This window comes from Mesoplodon densirostris, chromosome 1 (assembly GCF_025265405.1).
Source record: "Mesoplodon densirostris isolate mMesDen1 chromosome 1, mMesDen1 primary haplotype, whole genome shotgun sequence".
In the NCBI taxonomy this organism is placed as follows: Eukaryota; Metazoa; Chordata; class Mammalia; order Artiodactyla; family Ziphiidae; genus Mesoplodon; species Mesoplodon densirostris.
This window is the reverse complement of record NC_082661.1, coordinates 34623992-34648701: the sequence shown is the minus strand read 5'-3', so window position 1 is coordinate 34648701 and position 24710 is coordinate 34623992. Positions and strand designations below refer to the sequence as shown.

General features: G+C 42.3%; 1 protein-coding gene and 1 long non-coding RNA gene across 5 annotated transcripts in view; one reads left to right on the top strand and one right to left on the bottom strand.

Annotated features, from left to right (window-relative positions):
• Nucleotides 1-10939, top strand: part of LGI1 (leucine rich glioma inactivated 1) — a 33540-nt gene extending 22601 nt beyond the window's left edge. For 3 of the 4 annotated variants that reach the window (XM_060112587.1, XM_060112676.1, XM_060112766.1), the window contains 4 exons: nt 4459-4530; nt 7098-7267; nt 7539-7703; nt 10104-10939. In XM_060112587.1, the coding sequence (XP_059968570.1) occupies nt 4459-4530; nt 7098-7267; nt 7539-7703; nt 10104-10939 (1243 nt within the window). The remainder of the gene's footprint in view (nt 1-4458; nt 4531-7097; nt 7268-7538; nt 7704-10103) is intronic. The other variant, XM_060112851.1, reaches the window with a different exon arrangement.
• Nucleotides 1-24710, bottom strand: part of LOC132498809 (uncharacterized) — a 185391-nt gene that overhangs the window by 3670 nt on the left and 157011 nt on the right. The window lies entirely within an intron of this gene.

Below are 24710 nucleotides of genomic sequence, written 5' to 3'. Positions count from 1 at the left end.
ATATACTTTTAGATCCAACTGGTTCCCACCCTGGCCTAACATTAAAGCTGCTCCAAGGGACTTGCCTGAGCATTGATATAAATTCAGTTCATTCCTAAAGAAGCAATGAACTTATCTCACCTTCTTATACATCTAACTCAGTAGACTTACCTTCTAAAGAGACATTAATAGACAACTTAAAACTTACTACATAGACTCCTCTCCCCCTCAAACCAACCCCCCCCCAAAAAAGAGAATTCTTTATATTTAGGTCCTTACAAATCCTGGGACCCTCTCTTGATTATTCTGAATGACTGTAATATTATACATGATTAACTTAAGTGTTTGAATAGCTTATATATTTCAGAAAGGTTTGAATTTTCCTGATGACCATGTATTACTTCTGAAATCAGGGAAAAAATGAATTAAAAAATCATTTATGACCAATGATCACAAAATCTCTAAACATTTTGTACTGGTTTCTGTTAACACCCATGAGGTTTTCGTAAAGGTTCCCTTGGGCGTCACATGAGTGTCCTCGTGGCAAAGGCCCAGTGGAGGCAGGATTGTTTGCATGCATATATAAAGACATTTGGGGAAAATGTCATCAGTGCCTACCTGCTGGGGAGCACCTACTGTCTGCTCACCACTGCGGAGGTGCAAAAGATATATACAGCAGTCCCCAAGCTCAGGGTGCCTGTGTGTCTCCAGTTAGTCAGGCAGGATGCCCTCATTTTGGCCTTTACAATGACATGCATGTAAAGAGGGCAGTGCAATATACTGGCTGAGGGGGATCTCTGCCACCAGACTGCCTGGGTTCAAAGCATGGCTTTACCCGTTAATAGCTGTGGGATATCAGGCAGGTCACTAAGCTTCATGGTGCCTCCAATTTCTTATGTGTAATATGGAAGTGATAATAATCATCTGTAAAAATGGGGGTGGGGATAATAAAATACTTAGGAGTACCTAGATCCTAAGGTTGTCATGAGATTAGGTCAGTTAATCTATGCAAAGTGCCTAGAACAGAATGTGCTATGCAGTAAACACCATCACATAGGAATAAACTAAACCTCCCTGCCTAACTTCCACTGGTCCTGGATCAGGACTCCGAATGCTGTAGTGTATTTATCCCCTTTAAACATTTTGTATGAAATTAAAATAACTGCACTGGAAGTACCGCAAATTCAGTGAGACACCAACTCAAGATGAGAAGCCGCACTGCAGGGAGGCTGGGAGCACCCCAGATGGCCGTGGGCGATGCTTTCTTAGCAGGAGAGCCCAGTGGCACTGAAACAAACATGCTGTCTGAGCCAGTCTGGTCTGCCATAGAGAGAAGACTTTCCAGTAGGTTCCATACTCCATAATTAGAGGTTTTCTCAGGTAAATCATGAAAACACCAAAGTGGAGGGAATGGTCATCAGTTCCATTGGGTAGGAAAGCCTGCCTGCCATTGAGAACGCTTGACCCTTCTCAGCTAGTCTCAAGGCAGCTAGGTGCTCAGTTCGGCAGTTTCCCCGGTGTTTTAAAGAATGCTTCTTAGGTAGACTCTGAGTCAGGACTTAGAGAATGGAGCTTAGTTGCAGGCACACTTTGAAGAGCCCTCCTAGGGAATTTCCTGGTGGTCCAGTGGTTAGGACTCGGCGCTTTCACTGCTGGGGCCTGGGTTCGAATCCTGGTCGGGGAACTAGAATCCTCATGGCTCAGCCAAATTAAAAAAAAAAAAAGAAGAGCTGTCCTATTGTTTAGGGCTTATTACCACAGTGAGGGCTCAGAGGAGGGAGGGCACTTTGTGAGCATCGTGGAGGTGGGGCAATGGTAATTCACAGGGCTCTGCAATTTCTCCCTAACTCAGTGTCTTGGTACAAGGGCCTAAGAGAAGCATTCTCTGCTCTTTTCTTTGTCTGGATGGATGTCCTTCTTCTTATCAACTCCAGCCTGCCCCATTCATTCACTCATGTAAAAGTAGCTGTTGAGGACTTATATTATGCCAGGCACTGGGGATACAGTGGTAAGAAAAACATCCTTCCAGTACTCACTACAGAGTCATCCTAGAAAAACATTAACATTCACGCATGTTTTCTCAAACCTCTCATTGGCCTGTTTTTGCTCTCTCCCAATCTGTTCTACCCCTCATCAGTTACCCAGATATAGTGCATTCCTTAGTAAAACCTAAGGTGGTGATGCTCATTGAGTCTTTCTTCTTTTTTAATTTTGGAATTCCTTTTTTTTTAATCTTTTTTTTTTTTTATAACCAAAAAACCCAAAAAACAAAAAAACCTGCAGTTCACCTATTTCTCCCATCCCCTCAACCCCACCTCTGGCAACCACCTATTTGTTCTCTGTATCTATGAAGTTTACTGACTCTTAACACCTTGGGTATGTGAGGCTTAGAGCTCTATTCTTTGGGCAGGAAGCGGGGACTCTCAGATTCACCTGCTGTTTAAAAGAACTGCCCAGGGCAGCAATAAAAACATGGTGCCTCTTCCTGTGTAACCCTAGTGGCTGCAGTAATTCAGGACTCAACTCATCATTTCACTCCCACTGTCCTATGACCCAGCCTCCTCCAAGCTCATGCCCTGCAGCCAGTTGCACTTCGTGCTGGTTTCCGGGGGAGGGACATCCACTGAGGAGAAGATAGCATGGGGACTTCAGGACACATTGTGCCAGCAACTATATTGAGACACATAACTTGAGAGAGATTCTAGACTGGTCCAAGACCCAAGAAATCTCTTCATTCAACCACCATTCAGTAAAAAGAACTATGGAGCTGTTCTCTGGAATAATCTTCTTTAGCAGCATTTTATTAATTCTGCATAGGTGGACAGTCACAGCAGTTCATTTGTATGGTCAGTTTTCTAAATGTTGTTTCTTGGGCAAAGACCACACAAAAGCCTTTCTCCTTCCTGTCCCCCCCGCCCCCAGCTGCCCTTTATTGAGAGTAGTCCAACTACCATCCTGAGTTACAGCATTTACTTTTTCTAACACTCTTATGATATGAGGTATTATTACCTCTGCTTAAAAATGAAAAAGCTGAGTTGCAGAGAAGGTACATAACCAAAGTCACACAGCCTGTAAGTAGTGGGGCCGGGATTCAAACCAAACTCAGAAAGAATGACTCCAAAGCTGTGCTCTTTGTCACGAAATGGACCATCACTGAGCTTGGAAACTTCTGATTCAGTTCCCTTTCTTCTGTGTCGAGGTTCATTGAAAAAAGCTTTCTAATCTAGTGGTAATTTCTAAAACTCAGAAAAACAACATAATTGACTTAAAAATAGATTTTTAAAGTTTTGAATGCTTGCACTTTTGAAATCTTGTATTAATTAAAGGAGGTGGAAAACATAGAAGACTTTTGAGAGTGTTTTAAATGGAATTTGAGAGAATTTTCAAGGGCTTTGGAGGCCGACAGCATAGACTCTTTTGTTTTAGTTTTAGTTTTTTGCTTTTTTTTTTGCGGTACGCGGGCCTCTCACTGTTGTGGCTTCTCCCGTTGCGGAGCACAGGCTCCGGACGCGCAGGCTCAGCGGCCATGGCTCACGGGCCCAGCCACTCCACGGCATGTGGGATCTTCCCGGACCGGGACACGAACCCGTGTCCCCTGCATCGGCAGGCGGACTCTCAACTACTGCGCCATCAGGGAAGCCCTTAGTTTTCGTTTTTAATTTTTATTGTGAAAATTAAAAATACTCCTAAGAAGAGTATATAACATGTACATGTATAATGCTGGTTAAAAACAGAAAATTACCAGTACCTAGTACCCTTCCCTGTCATACAGCATCTGCTCCTTGTTACGTGTACATTTCTGCAGTATGGACACATGTCCCTTTCCTTGATACTATCAGGACTGTTTCTTACTTATTACCCTTGATTAGCATCAGAATCATTTTAGTGGTAAGTGGAAGAACAAATAGAAAGAGGAGAAAACAATTCCTGTGATAATAGGGCAAGAAATGGAAGAAGGGAAAAGGAGATGATTAAAGAGGATGAATGGATGGATGGATGGATGAATAGATGGATATTTATAAGGAAGCTATTTTCTAAGGAGGAATGAATGAATGGAGCTAAAAGGGAAAAAATGTAGAAAAAGGAGGAAAAAAAAAGAATGTGCTGGAAGGGGGATAGATTAGACAGGCCTCCAAATTTGAGAGCTGTTGGTACTGAGTTGGAGGTTGAGCTGCTCTCTAGAGCAAGTGGGGTGGTGGGGGGAGGGAGGAGAAGGGCAGCCTGAGTGTGAGGAGAGAGAATACATGGAGACAATGGACATGGGGAGACATCCCTTAGACGGAATGCCTGAGTGTGTGATGCTCATACTCAGTGCTAAGTAGAAAGACCAGTGCTCAGGCATCATTTTGTTACTCGTATTTTGGAGGGTTTGCTTGTTTGTTTGTTTAATACCATAGTACATAAGGGGCCATAAAATGCATTTATTTCATGTATGACTACAGTTTACATCATTCTTTTTTTTTTTTTTTTTTTTTCCAGGAGCCTTGCAAACAACAACCTTCAGACTCTCCCAAAAGACATTTTCAAAGGCCTGGATTCTTTAACAAATGTGTAAGAGGACCTAAGAAATCACTGATTAATTAATTTGCAGTCGTTAACAAAGAAGCCTGGTGTGGATCATTAAATTTTTTAATTGGCTTTAAATTGAATGAGAATTTTTTAATTTTAATTTTAAATTGGCTTAAAATTTGAATTTAGTTGGACTAATGTTTGAGTCTCCTATGGTATTTACCACTATATTCTGAAAATATAGTCCCAAATTTGCCTTTGACAAAGTGTGTGTCTGTATGGCAGGGACTGATGACAAGGGACTTGGAGGGGGTAGGAAGAGGAGGGCTAGATAGAAATTTCAAGTTGCCTTTTTTTTTCTCATGAGGTCCAGGAAATGGGGCTACAAAGGAAAAACATAAAGAAGTCTGGGAAACTGACAGAATAAAGATGAAAGTTTACACCCATGGGTTGATCAGTCAAGAGAGAAATGGAGCAGGAAGTGGGGGAAGGGAGGAAAGTTTGCCTTTTCTCTCATTAGACTGAACAACAGCTCTAGGCTTAATCCCCAGGAATTTGGCTTAAGCCCCAGGAAGGGAATGAACTTAATTATTTTTGACCCTTTTTCAAACAAAAGAGCTTTCAAACTTTGACTTCTAAGCCTCAGAGTGAAAGATCTTTGTAAAGAATTTGTGTATTTTGTAGTAAGCAAAGCAAGTAATATATGCTTAACTCTTTCAAAAGCAATTTAGCTTCAATAAGTGCCTTCCAGAACATTGGAAAGGTATTTAAATGTCACAAGGTAGAAAACAAGAGCAAACGAAAGATGTATGAAAACAAAGGAGTTCTTATTTTTCAGGTACTTTGCTATAGAATATATATTCAAAACAACTTTTCTCCAATAACAAAAATTTGAGTCAAGAATTTTCTCCTAAACCCAGGATTTAACTTCAAATCAGAAAGCTATGAAAAACTTTCTTTGTTCCTTGTAGTATTCCCCCCACCCCTCTTCCATGCCTATTACCCCAATTCCTGAAAGATGGTTTATTTCCAAGAGAGTGTCAGAATCAGGACACTTCCAAATAGTCTTGGACAGACCACAGTTATCCGCTCTGGTTTACAATAGCCCAGAAAAGTTGACACTCATTATTCTGGGTCAGAGTATTCTTGAGATATGAGGTGAGTCCTGAGAACGTCTTGGAAGTTAGATGATTCTCCATGGCAGACTTGGGGACACAGCGTATTTGGGGACCCTCTGGCTCAACCTTGTGTCAGCCTATACCCCATACTAGCAAAAGAAAAAACACTTGAAATTGGCTCAGTTTCTCCAAGGAATCCCATAATGGGTTTGGCCTCTTGGGCCTACCTTGATATGCCCAAACCAAGAATCATCTAAGAAGTGCAAGGATCCATGCCGACTTGCCTTTTAGTAGATTTCTTGGTTTCTTGAATTACCCCCTAAAACACATTTTTAAATGCTTCAGCGTTTAAAAAGTATTCATATGCTGTGTGAAAAGTAGGCGGTACCTATCTTAGGAATTTTGTGTGACCGAGAAGGGTTTTAGGAAAGAGAGTTTTTGAACAGAAGCAATGCAAATAAACAGAGAACTTGGTGAGCTGGGATCATAAGTGGAAATTTAAACTATCTATGCTGTGCAGTTTATTATGGACATGAGCTATTATTGTATGTCTGCATTAACTCAGCTGTGTCGAAGTCATTTCCTATTAAAATTGAATTTGTAGACCATGGAATAGGATCAGGATTAATTATGTCTGTGAGGAAGAAGAAAAGCAAATAGCTCACTCGATGTAATTAAATATGGTACAACAATCACTACATCTTTCTTTTAGACCTGTGCTGCACAATATGGTAGCCACACATGTGATCACCAAACACTTGAAATGTGTTCCTAGTGTAAATGAGGAACTGAATTTTAAATTTAACATAATTTTTAAAAAATTAAATAAAAAACTAAATTTAAATTTAAAAACTGATTCTCTGTTCAATCATTGGAAGACTTTTAAGTATGTTTAGAACAACTTGGGTGTATAAATCTGTTTTTTTCAACTGTAAATTTTGTTAACTCTAAATACAAATCAGGAATTTCTGCTGAAATTTTATTTTCCAAATTGAGATATACTGTAAGTATAAAATACACATCAGACTTCAAAGACTTAGTATACAAAGAGAATGTAAAATATCTCATTAGTAATTTCTATATTGACTATATGTGAAAATGATAACATTCTATATGTATTGGATTACATAACATATGCTATTAAAATAATTTCACTTCTTTCTTTTTAGTTTTTTAATGTGTCTGTAGAAAATTTTTAACTACATATGTGGTTCACATTGTATTTCTATGGACAGCACAGCTCTAGATTGAGCTACCTTTGAATCCAAGAGGGAATAAGTTATGAGGTTGCATTGACTGGGGTGGCCTGCAAGGGCACACTGTGGTCATTCTCTGAGCCCAAAGTGAATGGTCAGTCAGGTTGAAGGTAGATTATGGGCATTATATAAAGCCAGGTGAGGTCATTCTGCACATGTTAATTGCTAAAGTAAAAGTCATGCCTGGGAAGGAAGGGCCCTCGTATATCAAAAGCAGCTGAAGTTTGTCTTTCAGGGACCTGAGAGGTAATTCATTTAACTGTGACTGTAAACTGAAGTGGCTGGTGGAATGGCTAGGCCACACCAATGCAACTGTGGAAGACATCTACTGTGAAGGCCCTCCAGAATACAAGAAGCGCAAAATCAATAGTCTCTCCTCCAAGGATTTTGATTGCATCATTACAGGTAATGTATTCCAAATCATTCCACCTCATAAAATTAAAATAAGGGCTACATTTTTTTACATATACAGGAACTGATTTTTTATATATATTAAAAACCAACTGAGCAATTTAAAAATATTATGAACCGTTAAAAGTTCATGTGTTTAAAAGCAAAGTAAAATTGTCATTTCACTGTTTCTCTAGAATAAAATATATTTCTTGTGGACATTTGCGATCTAGCCAAGGAATGAGGCATCAGCACAGCTACTCATCATCATTTTCAATTTTTGCAGAGTTTGCAAAGTCTCAAGACCTGCCTTTTCAATCACTGTCCATAGACACTTTTTCTTATATGAACGATGAGTATGTAGTCATTGCTCAGCCTTTCACTGGAAAGTGCATTTTCCTTGAATGGGACCATGTAGAAAAGACCTTCCGGAATTATGACAACATTACAGGTACGAAAAGCCTATTCGTATTTTGAGGGGAAAGTTAAGCCACTTGGGCCAAGGGCAACAGGAAAAGATGAATGATATCAGGGAATTCTTTGGGCAGGTTGAGAATCATTTGAATCCCAAATCTACCATTTAATGAGTACCTGGGATTGTTCCCTAAAGCTTAATTTCCTCACTTGTAAGAAGGGAATAATAATACCTAACTTTCAGTGTTGTTATAAAACAATGAGAGCATATGTTCAAGAAACTGAGCACAGGACCAAGCTTAGTAAATATACAATAAAAGGTGGGTTATTTTTCTTCAATGAAAAAGTACTGAACTAAGAATTATGAGTTCTAATCTAGGTTCTGCAACAAGCTAACTGGTCAAGCCACTCACCCTCACTGGGCCCCTCTTTTTAACTATAAAATAAGGAGGTTATTTTATTTTATTTTTTTTTTCGGTATGCGGGCCTCTCACTGTTGTGGCCTCTCCCGTTGCGGAGCACAGGCTCCGGACGCGCAGGCTCCGGACGTGCAGGCTCCGGACGCGCAGGCTCAGCGGCCATGGCTCACGGGCCCAGCCGCTCCGTGGCATATGGGATCCTCCCAGACCGGGGCATGAACCCGTATCCCCTGCATCGGCAGGCGGACTCTCAACCACTGCGCCACCAGGGAGGCCCAGGAGGTTATTTTAGATCAATGAGTCTCAAACTTTACGGCAAAAACATTACTTCTGCAAAATATTGGGAAATCTCCTGAAGTCCCTTCAGTTTTCCAATGGATTGCAGCAGGGCTTTGTGAAATCTAAACCTTACCTTTGTGTAAGGTTCTTCTTACATGTGTACAGTCTGTCAATTGCTTTGAATGAATCTTTAGATGAGCACTGAAATGAAAAACGAATCATATATTTGCAGACTTTCAGATGGCATCATCTAGCCTAGGATGACGAATATGTGTCCTATATACAGTCACTATCCCCTCCCTCACCCCAGACAGACATCGCTAATCTATCATGATGCTCTTTCTTGCAGAGGACAGAATCCTTCTTAACACAGTTCTCCAGGCAGTCACAATCAATCAGTCAATCAATATTGGTATATGGTTGAAAACTAGTGGCCATCTCTGATCTAGTTCCAACCCTCATTGTACAGAAGAGAAAACTGAATCCCAGAGAAGTGATTTTCCCAAGGTCACAGAATTACACAGCCTTGAAAAGGGTCACAACTAGAATAATTTTGTCTGTGGATGGAGACAATTAATAGAAAGAGTTGATCCGGAACTTATTACGTCAAAGCCCTTAGAGCTGCAGTCAGAAAAAGCCTGGGGCCAGATTTTCCCGGCTCTCTTTGGATTTCCTAGAGCCAAGCTCCCTCTACGAGATCAGAATCTACTGATAAATGTTAAACTCTTAACAAAGGATATTGAGCTAGGCTTCTGACAGACTCCCATGTAGTTTTCTGACATTTCCCAAAGTAACATCCAGGAGCTTCGCCCATGACTGTACCCCTCTTTCACTTTTCTCAAGGATTTCTCTTCCTTCTCTTCTGCCACCAGTGACCTAAAGCTTCACAAGTGGCATCTCTCTCCTTTCTCAGGAGAAAGTCAGTTTCTTCTAGAGCAAGAAGCAGTTTATACATAGAGCAAACCAACTGCAGGTAGAGCCGTGGGCTGCCCAGACTATCGCTCAAAACTTTGTGAGGTTCTTCTAGAACCTTGTGGAATGCTGGCCAAGTTGGAAGCCCTTGTACAGCTAACTGCCCACCCCAGGTTGAGTTAAAAGCATAGAGACACTGGTAGCCTTGGGTTTGAATCCCAACTCTGCCTTCTCCTAGCAGCACCGAACCTCTCTGAGCTTCTGTCTGCTCATCTGCAAAAGGGAGGGTGATAATATTTATCTCTTAAGATTGTTGGGAAATTTAATGAGATGATTTGGCAAGGCATATAGTTGGTGCTCAATAAATGGCAGTTTCCAACTCATGATATGTCAGGGAAAGCAATGCTTTCTTTCTGTAAGAAGCGAGAGGAGAGGGAGTTCCCTGGCGGTCCAGTGGTTAAGACTTGGTGCTTTCACTGCTGTGGTCACGGGTTCAATCCCTGGTTGGGGAACTGAGATCCACACATGGCTTGGTCAAAAAAAAAAAAAAAAAGTGAGAGGAGAAAACTCAGGCTGTAGCCATGTATCCTGAATGTCTAGTACACGTTGGATGTGACATGACAACTCAGTTATTGATAACAAGGCTCCATGAGGTACAAAGGCACAGAACTTCAGGATCCTGCTGCCATTAGACCTGATTAGGAAATCGGCCTTGCCTAGTCAACCAAGGAAATGATTTTGGTGGCAGTTGCATGGCTTCGGCATGCGTATTAACATGCTCCAAAAGAGGATGGCCATCCTCCTAATCTCTCATTTGTCTTTTCCAGGCACGTCCACTGTAGTGTGCAAGCCTATAGTCATTGAAACTCAGCTCTATGTTATTGTGGCCCAGCTGTTCGGCGGCTCTCACATCTATAAGAGAGACAGTTTTGCAAATAAATTCATAAAAATCCAGGACATTGAAATTCTCAAAATCCGAAAACCCAATGACATTGAAACATTCAAGATTGAAAACAACTGGTACTTTGTTGTTGCTGACAGTTCAAAAGCTGGTTTTACTACCATTTATAAATGGAACGGAAATGGATTCTACTCCCATCAATCTTTACATGCGTGGTACAGGGATACTGATGTGGAATATCTAGAAATAGCCAGAACACCTCAGACACTCAGAACGCCTCATTTAATCCTGTCCAGTAGTTCCCAGCGTCCTGTAATTTATCAGTGGAACAAAGCAATACAATTATTTACTAACCAAACTGACATCCCTAACATGGAAGACGTATATGCCGTTAAGCACTTCTCAGTGAAAGGTGATGTGTACATTTGCTTGACAAGATTCATTGGTGATTCCAAAGTAATGAAATGGGGAGGCTCCTCATTTCAGGATATTCAGAGGATGCCATCGCGAGGATCCATGGTGTTCCAGCCTCTTCAGATAAATAACTATCAATACGCAATTCTTGGAAGTGATTATTCCTTTACTCAAGTGTATAACTGGGATGCAGAGAAAGCCAAATTTGTAAAATTTCAGGAATTGAATGTTCAGGCACCAAGATCATTCACGCATGTGTCCATTAATAAGCGTAATTTTCTTTTTGCTTCCAGTTTTAAGGGAAACACACAGATTTACAAACATGTCATAGTTGACTTAAGCGCATGACACACCAAATTCTGTGGCTGCCATCAGAAACTTTCTACAGTACATGATCCGGATGAACTCAATGCATGATGACTCTTCTTATCACACTTGCAAATGAATGCCTTTCAAACACTGAGGCTGCTAGAACCAAGCACTACCCGTATCTCCATCCTTTCCTGTCCAGTCCAGTGGTGTGGGAAGTTACCTTTTATAAGACAAAATTGAATTGTGTAACTGTTCTTTGCAGTGAAGATGTGTAAATAAGCGTTTAATGGTATCTGTTACTCCAAAAAGAAATATGAATATGTACTTTTCCATTTATTTATTCATGTGTTCAGAAACAACTGCCAAATAAAATGTTTACATTTTCTTTCATATCCCAAAGGTAATTATTTACAGGAGTTATTTTATTCTTGGTGATGGTATGTTGAGGAAAGAATGTTATACAATAGGGTTATATTTGGATCAAGAATTTATGGTGTGAATAATGAGAAGATAAACACTGATACTGATTACTCATCATTTATTAATAGGATGATCAGTTGAGATTGAACATTCAAAGGTGTTTCTAAAGGGCATGGCTTTGGGGAACATTTTGAGGTGAAATGGTGACAAATGGAAAGAAGGGTAGTGAAATTTGCCTATTACAAGAAGGCTAATTTGATAGTTAGACCCATCCTTTTCTATCTGATAGCTCCAGCTAAAAACATCATTCAGACAACTTATAGAAGAAGGCAAAGTCAAGATTTTGGATTTTTAAAGCCCTATTCCGGGGCTTTCTAAATGTTTGACTCTGGAATCATCTGACAGCTGACAGATTGTAACCTTACAGCACTTGTCTCAGATGCATCCCATATGAAGTCCTCTTAATATGATCAAGGATGCTTCACTTCTAGACACCAGTTCTGATACATTACTGACATACTGCAGAGTGCCTATGAGGCTCATATTTGATTTTCTAAATTCCTGCTCCTGGATCACATGGTATGTTAGCACTTGGCACAATGCCTGTGATAGAGCAGGCTCTTAAAAACTACTTTCGAAGATGCAGATGTCCTCCTGTTATAAACTTAATAATAAATTTCATGAGGCCCTTTGATCTAATGAGTCATACTGATTTGAGTACCTATTAAGAACGGGGTATCATTCCTCTGGTTTGGGGAGGGAAACTGAGCAAAGAGGAGGGCATAGTCCTTGATCCGTGGGGCTTTAGAAGACTAATGGGGGGTTAGGACACAAAAAACTACAGTTAGCAGTGAGTGCCAAATTTCACCTGAACATTCTGATTTTAAGTATCGGGGGAGTATCCACAATGAGTTCCTGCAAGAAGTGGCCCTTGTTTGAACTTAAAGGGAAGACATGATTTCAAAAGGGGATCAGGGCAGAGAAGATATTCTTGGCACGATGTGGTTCTGTGTGCTGCCTTCACAGAGGGGATCAGAGCTTCCTCCAACTCATTGTTCCCCAGAATCTTTTGCCAAATGACTAGGGGCGTGGGGGCAGGTGGGACAGACAGCAACTCCACTGGCAGCACATGCCTGGAGAACTTGAGGCATCAGAGGTACACATAATAGTTACATAGTCTCTGGGAAGCAACACCTTGGGGAGTTATGCATAGAAACCAGACTCCTTTACCACATGGGGAAGATACTAACTCTGACATCAGGGTTCTGGGGGCACAAGAAGAAGACTTACCCACTCCCAATCCTACACATAGGGAGACCTGGCCTTTGAATGTCTGACTTTCTTTGATCCCTTGTCCTATAAGCAGCACATATGTGTTGGAGAACACCTGCTTGGTACAGACTGGGTTTAAGTCCAGCCCTGCAATGTACTGATTTTGTCCACAGGCAAATTACATGACCTCTCTGAGCCTCAGTGTCTTCATCTGTAAAGGGACAATGATGCCTACTCAAAGGACAACAGGGCTTCCTTGGTGGCACAGTGGTTGGGGGTCTGCCTGCTGATGCAGGGGACATGGGTTTGTGCCCCGGTCTGGGAAGATCCCACATGCCACGGAGCGGCTGGGCCCGTGAGCCATGGCTGCTGAGCCTGCGCATTGGGAGCCTGTGCTCCGCCACGGGAGAGGCCACAACAGTGAGAGGCCCGCGTACCACACACACACACAAAAAAGGACAACAGAAGGATTAAATGAAACAATGCACACTTGGTGGATTGAATTTTACAAACATGACCACAACAATATCTCCCATCCTACATGCTCTATGAGAACTTCCCCCAACCCCATCAAGAGGTGATGCCTAATTCCCCTACCCTTCAATCTGTACGGCTTTGTAACCAATAGAACGTGGTGGAAATGATGCAGTTTGACTTTTGAAGCTAAGTCATAAAACGATGAAGCTTCTGCCTTGTGAAATTGGGACAATCACTTTGGGAGGCCTGAGCTGCTGCGTAGAAAGTCCTATTAGCCTGAGGCCACCATTCTGAGGAAGCCCAAGCTTTGGTCAACAGCCCCAGATAAGGTCCCAGCCAACAGCCACATCAACCACCAGTCCTGGGAGTGAAGATGGCTCCAGGTGGTTTCAGTCCCCAGCTGTCAAGTCACCACAGGCCATCAAATCTTCCCAAGTGAGGATCCGGAAATCATGGAGCAGAGACAAGCCATCCCTATGATGCCCTGTCTAAATTCCTGACCCACAGAATCTATGAGCATAATAAAATGGTTGTTTTAAAAGGCCAAGTTTTGGGGTGATTTGTTATACTGCAGCAGTGATCATGCAAAGAATAGCGTGGGAAGTGCTTAACACAGAATGGCACAAATTAGCACTCACCAAGTGCTAGCTATTACTAATGGGCTCCACCCTCAGAATATTGTATGCTTTGGGGTCATGCTCTACCTTATTGTTGTAATATAATTCACCGTCATTTCTTTTTTTTTAAATTTATTTTTGGCTGTATTGGGTCTTCATTGCTGTGCTCGGGCTTTCTCTAGTTGCAGTGCACGGGGGCTACTCTTCCTTGCAGTGCGGGGGCTTCTCATTGCAGTGGCTTCACGTTTTGGAGCACCGGCTCTAGGCACGTGGACTTCAGTAGTTGCAGCATGCAGGCTCGGTAGTTGTGGCTCGCAGGCTCTAGAGCACAGGCTCAGTAGTTGTGGCACACAGGCTTAGTTGCACTGTGGCATGTGGGATCTTCCTGGACCAGGGCTCGAATCCGTGTCCCCTGCATTGGCAGGTGGATTCTTTTTTTTTTTTTTTAACATGTTCATCAACCCAGTAAAGAAACCCTGTATGAATTTTATTTTTTTATGTTATTTTATTTTTATTTATTTATGTTTGGCTGTGTTGGGTCTTTGTTGCTGTGTGCGGGCTTTCTCTAGTTGCTGCGAGCGGGGTTGCGGCGCGCGGGCTTCTCATTGCGGTGGCTTCTCTTGTTGCAGAGCACGGGCACTAGGTGAGCGGGCTCAGTAGTTGTGGCTCATGGGTTCTAGAGTGCAGGCTCAGTAGTTGTGGTGCACGGGCTTAGTTGCTCCGCAGGCATGTGGGATCTTCCCGGACCAGGGCTCAAACCCGTGTCCCCTGCGTTGGCAGGCGGATTCTTAACCTCTGCGCCACCAGGGAAGTCCCGGCAGGCGGACTCTTAACCACTGTGCCACCAGGGAAGTACCTGTCATTTCATTTTTAAAGGCTATCTCCTGTTTTCAATATGTTCCGACTCTGTGCCAGGCACTCTGCTGACTTCAGGGCTGCAGAGATAGTGGATCTAGACTCTGCCCTGTTTGTTTTCATAGAGGCATTGGCTGTTTAAGTTAGCAAACCAACTGTCTAATTTACCTCGAAGCTGAGACCCAGAGATGTGAAGCAAGCTAGGTGAGGTAAGCTATGGTCCAGGCCTCCTGACACGTGGCCCAGTCCCTTCTCCATCACATGGTGCTGCCTTTCAAAACCATCCCACTGGAACCTGGGATTGCAGATGGGGAGAGAGGTGAGGAGTGAAGAGGCTGACCGAGAAAATAAATTCGAGAAAGACGGAGAAGGAGGACATATGGTAGGGTCCACTTTTGCAGGAATTGACCAGTGTTTTCTGAGAGTTGCCCTCTCTCCCCGTAACCCTCATCTACTCTATACTATGCAACTCTGCCTGCTCTCCAGCCATAATGACTGGACCTGGAGTGAACTCTCAATCTAGGTGCTCAATCCAGAAGCTGGGCTAGGCTCAGCCTAAGCCAATCCATTCTCCCTCCTGGATATCTGCAATTAGGACAGCAGAGTCTGGGCCAATTAGCCACAGGCACCAGACTTGTAAGGTGATGATCTTAAATTAGGTTCCCTCGAAGCAGTGGGAGTTACTGAAGGAGTGCTCTCAGGTAAGGGAGAGAGAGGCGCATAGGGCAGGGGAAGATGTCAAGCAAAGATGTCCTTTCAGGAGAAGTCCAGCTGCAGCCTGACCCCATGGGGAACTCTAAAGCACGAACTGTACCACAGAATGTGTCCTGCTTTGAAGCAAGGAATGTGGACATTTATATCCCTCATCTGACAGTGACTGAAGAATGTGGGGCATAACCTCTCAGGCATCTCCAGCTGAGAAGGTTGCAATTGGCTAAGGGTAATCCTACAGAGAAGGGTACCAATGTAAGCAGTCATTAACCAACACCCACACTGCAGGATGGGTGCACCAGCCTAGCAAAGGGCACCTGGGTGGGTGACCGAACGCATACGCTACAATGATGGTGGCTGAGGCACTGCTCTGTTTTGGAGCAGCCATGACGGTCCATGAACCAGAAGAGCAGAGGGAACTGGTCTGAAAGCTGAGAAGAGAATGAAGCAGACACTCAGAAAGAAGGAGGGGTGAGAAACTACATAGTCAGGAGAGAGGGAGGGAGTGGAAAAAGAAGGAGGGAAGAAGAGAGAAAGGGGGTAAGAAAAGGGAGAGGGAAGGAGGGGAAATGGGAGAGTAAAAAGGAATGGAGGAGGGAGAGTGGGAAGAAGATTGGGAGGCATGGTGTCCCAGCTTGGGTCACCTGAGAACCAGCCTCTGAGAAGTTAATGTACAAGTATTAGGTAGTACCTTTGAGACCAACACTGGGAAGGGAGAAGGAATTAGAATTTGGCAAAGAAAGCAGCTGAACTGTGATGCAGTTCTAATAAAAGCAACCCTGTAGGGAGCTCTAGAGCTGAGATGTCCTTTCTCAGCTGTCCCAAGTTGGAGCAAGGGGATCAGACCTTTGTAGCTCCATTGGAGGTGGGCTGTCCCTGGAAGAAATCATGGCCTTAGGTGAGGCTGTTTTTTCAGCCAAGGCAATCCCCAAAGAAGGCAGACAGTAGAGACCCATCTTCTGTTAGTACTCCCAGAAGCTGAGAAAATAAGTCCTTTATTCCTGAATGAGGATCTGGGCAGTACAACACAGCATCCACCCCAGAGGGAAAGGAGTGAGGAGGAAGAGTGGGAGAGAGGAGATGGGGAGAAGCAGCCCGGATTCCTAGTGATTGTCCATTTTCCACTCCATCCCTCATGATATCCAATGGCACTCCCTGTCCTTGAATTCCTTGAGATACCTCTGTAACCTTCTTATAACAACCCACCACACACACACACACACACACACATTTTGTCTTGTTTTAGGTTAGTTTGTGTGGTTTTCTGTATTTGCCACAAAATTATCTTCGACTAAGTCAGAACACTTAGGCACAATGTACTATAAGGTAGATACAGTGGTGAGTACTAGATATTTCAATCTCTTTTCTCTCTGCTATTCAAACTGTATAATTTCTATTGATCTACATTCAAATCCACCAACTCTCTCCTCTGTCATCTCTGACCACAAATTTCTTTAAAAAGTAGTATTATTTCAACTAGCTCAGAGCTTCTCAACTTTCTAAAAATACTTCCAGTGTTTTAAAAAAATTTTGGACCATGGAAATTTTTAAATCTCCAATGTATTTTAGACCAATGTATTTCCAATTATATTCTGGACCAATATTTTTGGAAATTAGAATAAAAATGAATTACCAGAAAAACAATCACGCGCTTGGTTATTGTGGCAATGTCAAATTGCTGTACGAGTTTCTCAGCGCTGCCTCTCAAGTTCTGGACTTATCTCATCCCAAATGGATTCCACAGTCTTCCTGGACTGGCAGTGGTCCTAGAACCACATCTATAGGTAAACTGAACTAGTCAATGAGAGCTCAACTCACTCATTTCAGCTCTTGCAGTTATATGTCAATCTTAATGTGGGATGTAGACGCATTTTCATAGGATTGTTATCAAGGGCATCAGGGCATCCACAGAAACCACAGGCCCAGGAAGACCTACAATGGCCCTATAAAGTTCTGAATGTGGAGTTCAAAATTTGGCCCAGCTTCTCCTCCCACTCTAGCATCCTCCACTTCACCCACCCACCTGTTACCCACACAACTGGCCAATCCCTGTCTATCTAAGCACTTACATGCTTCCATGCCCAGGCTGCTCCAACCACCTACAATGCCCTTTCCTTACTCTTTTAACTTTTGAAATCTTAGTCCTTCTCATCGAACCAATTAGATAGGATTTCTCCTTTCTCTGGCTTTCTCAGCCCGTTGCTTTGACCACGAGCGAGACTCACAATTCATTCTGCCTTGCCGTTTGGTTAGTTGTTGGTACGTCCAGCTCTCCCACCAGGTTACACATCCCTGAGGGTCAGGACTGTCTCTTAGGCAGCTATGATCCTTCTGTGCCACCCCACCCTCAATCTCCTAGAACAGTCCCACTTTTAGAGAGAACACAAAGTTGGCGGGAATGAAATAGATTTAAGCCCAGCAGCTTCAGCCTTCATGTTCACATATCTGAGAAGCAGCCACATTCCCTATTCCATGTGGTAAATTTCCAGTCCCACAAAAAATCCTCACCATGGATTACCCCAAAAGAGCAGGCCCGCATAGGCCCACCTGCTCCCCAGGGGTAACCAGGGTGAGATGGAAGGTAAAAGAGACATAATTTATTTCCAGAGTCATTAAAAACACATACTGCAGATCTACCTAAAACCTAGTCCACAAAACTGAAGGCTAGGAACTGATTTAATTAATCCATGGAGACCCTAAGGATGAGAAGTTTGATACTCCTGGAAATTCTATGCCCTTTACAATTTTTGTCCCCAGGTAAGGATCCACATCCCTGGTCAGCACTACTCAGAGATGCCAAGAGGAAGCATCTTGCCCAGATGAAGCTTTCAACAATAATTCCCAGCAAAACTGTATCCCAGAAATCAGTCCTCTTAATAGTGCCAGATCCCAGGACAACTGTCCTTTGTCCTTTATTTCCTTGATCTTGTCTACTCACACATGTTTAACAATTCTATCTTTAATTTAGGAAATATTCTTTAATATTTTAATTTCATTATAATAATGGGTGCCATTTATTGAGCACTTACTATGAGCCAAGTAATATACTAAGTGCTTTATCTGCATTATCATTTTTATCCTTTATAGTTCTATATAATAGTATTATTTTACAGATGAGAGAGCTGAGTCTTAGAAAAGCTAAGTAACTTGCCCAAGTCAAATAGCCAGTTAAGAAGCAACGTCAAGATTCATTTGGATAGTATTCATCAGTGACACCATGCTTTGAAGTGCTTAAAGACAAAACATATTAAAACTTCCAAACTCTGTAAACTGCCAGATAGACAGATATACCACTCAGGAACCTAGAGTGTTCCTAGTAGTCTCAGGCTATCAGATACCTACACCTATGGACACAGCAAGCGCAATTTCATTGAAGATGTTTATTGATCACCTACTATGTGCAAAACGCTATGATAAATGACAAAAACAAAACAAAAGTGAGCAAGAAATTGTCCCTACCCTTAAAGGATTTGCACACCACTAGGGCTATTTCTAAAAGGCAGCATGCAAAAAAATAAAAGAGGCAAAAGTGAGATCTATAGGAAAAGTGAGATATGACCCATGTTTTCCCATTTTTGCCTGTAGGTCTATCCTGATGGTGCCCACATCAATTCTCTCTTTGGGGCAGTAGACACAGTGGTCAACAGAATATGCTTTAGACTCAAGCAGACCTGGGTTTGCATCTCAATGTGGCCACTTATTAGTTCTGTGACCCTGGGTAAGTTAATCTTGTCTGCAAAATGTGAATAATGATTACATAGAATGGGTTTGTAGTGATATGTGCCCTTATTTTTTTAAGTGTATTATGTTTCTTTTTTTTTTTTTTTTCTAAAAGAAGACAGAATCAGGTTCAGAAGGGGTTTACTCTATTGAGGCTATGTGACTTTGGTCAAGCTTCCTCAATTAGCATGAGTCATTCTCAACTAATAGTGGTCTAGTGAGGAAAAGCATAGTCCCATTTCCTGTCTCCAAACTCTGTCCACTCTCAATGGGTGTATCAGAATTATCCGTGGGTGTATTTCTAAATACACACGACCATTTCTCTACCCCAGATTCTGATCCCTGAGGAGTCATGGTGGTCAGGATTCTTTTGGCTGTCAGTTGCAGAAATCCAACTGAACTAGTTTAAACATAAAAATGCATCTAGCTTCAGAAAAACCTAGACCAGAAACTCAGGTGATATTTTCATTAGTCTGTCTTTCTCTGACTCTTGGCTCTATTTTCCTCCAGGTTGACTTCTTCCTAAGGCAGTCTCTCCATTCACGGTGAAATGACAGCCACCAGCAGCTCTGACATTGCCTCTTGCCAGTCTAGCCATGCCCAGTAACAAGACCTCTTTCTCAGTAGTTTTAGCACAGGTTGGAGGATGATGCTCAATGGCCAGAGTGCCCACCTGAAGTAACTGTTTTGGCTAAGGATAGAGTGCTCTGATTGGCTAAGCTTGGGACATGTGCCCACCCCTGGAACCCATGGATGAGAACCACGTGGAATGAAAGTGAGGTAAGGGTGATTCCCTAAAGTAAAATTAGAGTGCTGTTATAAAGGAGGAGAGGATGCCGCATAGGCAAAACAACAACAGTCATCAGCAAGAGGTGTGGTCTCTACTGAGATCCTCTACTTAGAGAGATAGGGTAACCAGAGGAGAAGCCACGGCCTCAGATGTGTTTAGAATCCCTTCACTAAAAGGTTTCAAAGAGCCCTTCCAGCTCTTATTTTGTGAAACTTGACAAAACATAACCTCCCATCTTTGTCTATTATTCATGATGATTCACTGTTACAATTCCTATATACATTTTTAAATGGTGTTCTCTCAAATATTCTGTCTTAAAATATTTAAACGGATAACCTTTATTTTAAAAGGATGTTTTTCCAAGTGAAGTCAAGCTTCCAATTCTGATTTAGTGGCCACCCATGCCTAGGAGATGAGACCAAGCGTTCCTAGATCATTTTCTGTTCTCCTGGATGTGTTTCCATTTCAGATCAATCTCCATCTGGCGAGGACAGCTCTCTCCTTGCTCTAGATACCTTGAGGTTGGCTTTGCAGATTAAAATCTTAGAGGCTCCTTGATGGCCCAGGACTTTCTCTGACTAAGCTTTCCCATAGGTATCTCGTCATCATCTGGAAATTATCATCGGCCAGTCTCAGCAGAGAACAGAATATAAAGTGCTGGCTTCTGTTAATAATGGTTCCCCAATCTGGATGTCCCCCAGAATCACCTAGAAAGCAAACTAACTATACAGATTCTGGGGCCCTCACCTCAGATCCTCTAAAACTGAGTCTTCAAAGACTGGGATCCAGGAATTTTTATTTTTAAACATCCCTTAGGTGATTCTGATGTTGATAGTTCATTACCAGTCCACTAACTGGGACTTGGGGTCCCCTACTCTAAATAACCACATTGGACTGACCAGCGGCATGTCAAGAGCACCAAGCCTATGGTTACAAAAGTTGGCCCCAAACTCTAGAACGTGCTAGCTTTAGGTATTACCCTGGGTGAGACATTTAAGTTTCTTTTGGCCTCAATTTCCTCTATAAATTATTGGAACTGGATCAGGTCATCCTGAAGGTCTTTCCAGCTCTGAAAATTCTGTAGCTCTCTGTTATAATGGGGAAAAAAAATTAGCTTGGAAGTTTGGAGATCTTGGCCCAGTTCCAGCACTTTTATATTTTTGTGACCTTGAGAAGTCATTTTCATTCCCTGGGCCACAATTTTCTTTCTTTAAAAATGAGTTTGTTGTAGTACATGAGTTCTTTCTTTTTATAATTTAAAATAGCTCTAAGATAACAATTAAGCCTTAGATAATCCTTCAGGATAACCTGCTGAGATGTACAGTATGAATAAGCTGAGGATGATCACAGTTTCCTGTTGACTTGGATTTGCTGGGTTGAGGATCTGCATGCAGCATTTGGTATGTTGGTGTTTAATGGATATGACATTTCACTGCACCAAATGGGAATGGAATATTTTTAGCACAGAATTCATCAAGGTTTAGTAAAAAGGACTTGTTCTCTGAATGGAGTGAGAACAAGCAGAGATACTATTTTTAAAGACCAAAAATAAAGGCCCCTTCCCCTTCACTATCACACAATAGTCATATGTGCACTTATTTTCACCACAAAGCTTGAAGAACTTACTCCTTTCTGTATCTCCTAAAAAGCAGTATTCCATCTAGTGCAATAACTCTGCCAGCTCACACACATTCCTCCTGTATTTATACTGACTGTGAACTTATGTTAAATAGGCTAAAAACACTGTTAATCATTGAAAGCTACCACTTATTGAGCACTTACTCATGTGCTGAATGTTTTACATGTATTTAGTCATCCAAGCCTTGCAACAATCCTATTATCACTGTTTTCTAGAGAAGGAACTGAAGTTCAGAGAGGTTCAGAAGTCTACCTAAGGCGTATAGCTAGGAGACAGCAGAGCCCGGATTCAAATTCAGGTCTGTCTTTCACAGACATCGAAAACAAACTTGTGGTTACCAAAGGGGAGAGGGAAGCGGGGAGAGACAAATGAGGGGTATCGGATTAACAGATACAAACTACTGTATATAAAATAGATAATGAACAATGATATACTATATAGCACAGGGAATTATGCCCATTATTTTGTAGTAACCTATAATGGAATATAATCTGCAAAAATACTGAATCACTATGCTGTACAAATGAAACGAATGCAGTATTGTAAATCAGCTACACTTCAATTAAAAAATAGCTAGGTCTACAGATGAACTGGTTTGCAGGGCAGAAATTGAGACACAGATGTAGAGAACAAATGTATGGACACCAAGGGGGGAAAGTGGTGGGGGGGTGGGATGAATTGGGAGATTGGGATTGACATGTATACACTAATATGTATAAAATGGATAACTAATAAGAAACTGCTGTATAAAAAAATACATAAAATTTAGAAATTAAAAAAAAAAATCTAGGTCTGTCTGAAATCAGAGCCCTAGTGATTGACCACTGTAGTTGCATTGATTGTATCAGTCAGGATAGGCTGGGGTATATGCAATCCTTTGGTAGAGCTCAAATATTACTTGCCTAAAATAATAAAGACTTCTTTCTTATTCATGCTACTGAGAGCACTATTCCAAGTCATCATAATCTTCATATACTGATGTGTGCATTGATGGAATAGCCACTGCTTGGGACGTTACTATGTAACTGTATCACAGGGGAAAAAACCCCAACAAAGCATGCACTGGCTGCTACTATTATTTTTATTGGAATTCCTTTATTTGATTTTTAAAAACTATTTTCATATAATACTTGATAACCTTTTTAAAGAAAAGTTTTCCCAAAAATGGAGATTAAAGGTGACTGAGCTCCCTTACTGCCTGACCCCAGAAAACTCTTAGAGATGCCACTATTGGTTTGATGAGGATTTTGCTGTCTCATCCTCCTAATCTAAGGCCAATATGCCCTGTAGTCATCAATGATATGGGGCAGATGTTCATGCTTAAAATATTTACACTGGTGTGGGGGAAGAGTGCAGACCACTTTTAAATACACACATCTGCTAAAATGCTCTTCCATGGCAAACAAAAAAGGCTACGTAGTAGGTGGATCCTCCCAGAAGTACTTCCCAGATACTGCACTGCTAGCCTGCATTAGTGTGCTGGGAAGGGTCAGCGCAAGCCTCTGAAGAAGTCTACACTCTAAAATAAAACTTGACATGTATTAATGGTCCCTAATAACCCAGCATGTTGGGGTATCTAAACCTAGGCTCCTTTATTTCTAGGATACCCAATTTTATCCCCATCAGCATCTTTCTAAATCTTTTCCCCTTTGCTTTCTGTTTAAAGGGTCAACCTGATGCTGATATTTGAAATTTCTGCAATGCTCAGCTACCACTTCAAGGATGCTGTAGCAGATAAAGCATAACAATAACAATTATAATATTACTATGCTGTAGTGAGTAGCTTCGTGTTTAGAGGCCCCCAAATAGGAACTATCACAAAATGTGGGAGCAAGGTCAAGAGATATTACCGTCTGACAACAAATTGAATGAGAGGCAGGGCAGAGTTGATGAGCTCAGACATTTTCTGGTCATATATCAGGGCCCTTCCCAGAAATAACCCATTATTCTTTATGATGGGTGCCAGAATCATTCACAGGGCTTGTGAGATAAACTCTACCCGGAAGCTGCAGCATGGCTTCATGCCATGCTCCTTCATAATAAGAGGGCTTGGTACCTGCTAAGCACAGACGAGGAAGGAGAGTTGGAGGGTAAGAATTGCAACCTTGGTGGGGAGGGGGATGTGACCCAATGGTTAACAGACAGAACAAGCCCACTGTGGTCAGCAGAGGGCAGCAGAACCAGACTGCCCTTGCAGGCGGCCCCAGAGACTGTGTGGCAGCTACTGTGGACATCTAAGCTCCAGGGGATCCGGTCCACGAAGGGTGGTCCCTGGAAAAGTTACAGCTAAAGTGGGAAAGGAGGTTTGGGGAAAGAGATTTCCTTTCCCGAGGCTGTTCTGGAAATTCCAAGAATGGAGTCCAGGGGCTACCAAGGTTCAAGAACTAGAATAATAATTAAATTTTTGCTGAATAAACTTTGCCAAGGTCCTGCTTCAGCCTGATGAGGAAGGCAGCAGAGGCCAGAGGAGGAATCTGAAACTGAGGAAAAATATTTAAATAGCATCTTGCTTTAGTATTGTAAACAGAATTTCTCAGTGGGAAAGCAGCACCCCAAATCTGTCCTTCTTCAAGGCAATGTTCTCCCCTGAAATCAGTACACTGGCCTGCCCCCTGAGAGACTGGATTAATCCTCCGAAGCCTGGTCATCCCAAGAGGAACCATGAGAACAGCAATTTGGATCATGCAAAGCTGAAGACTAGAACATAAACTCCTAATGACTCAGCCAAGATATAAGCAATTAATTAAATTCAACCTGAAACAACCACCCATCCTACCTAGCAGGTCTGAACAGACTAACCATTGCTTTGCCTGTGTCACCAATGTCCACCACCTCCACAACAAAGAGAGATAACATCTTCCCAATAGACCTCCTGCCCTCCATCTTCTTCTCCAGAAGGTGAGTTTTCTCACTCAGGTGATGGTGAGCGTGGTGAGGGTCATGTACATATACGGGGGCCTGCTTGGTTGCCTCCCTTTCTTCTTGGGTTAAGCCAGAGACGACTATGTGTAGTTGAATTTTACTGCCCTTAAATACAGCAAGACCCATCAAGCCCCGTGTGTGTAGGGTCAAGTACCAAGTACCACTCAGAGTTATTGCTAGTTGAGATGACTGTCCCAGTGGGTCAGGACAGTAAAGGAAATTTTTTTTTTTTTTTTTTTTTTTTTTGCGGTACGCGAGCCTCTCACTGTTGTGGCCTCTCCCGTTGCGGAGCACAGGCTCCGGACGCGCAGGCTCAACGGCCATGGCTCACGGGCCCAGCCGCTCCGCGGCATGTGGGATCTTCCCAGACCGGGGCACGAACCC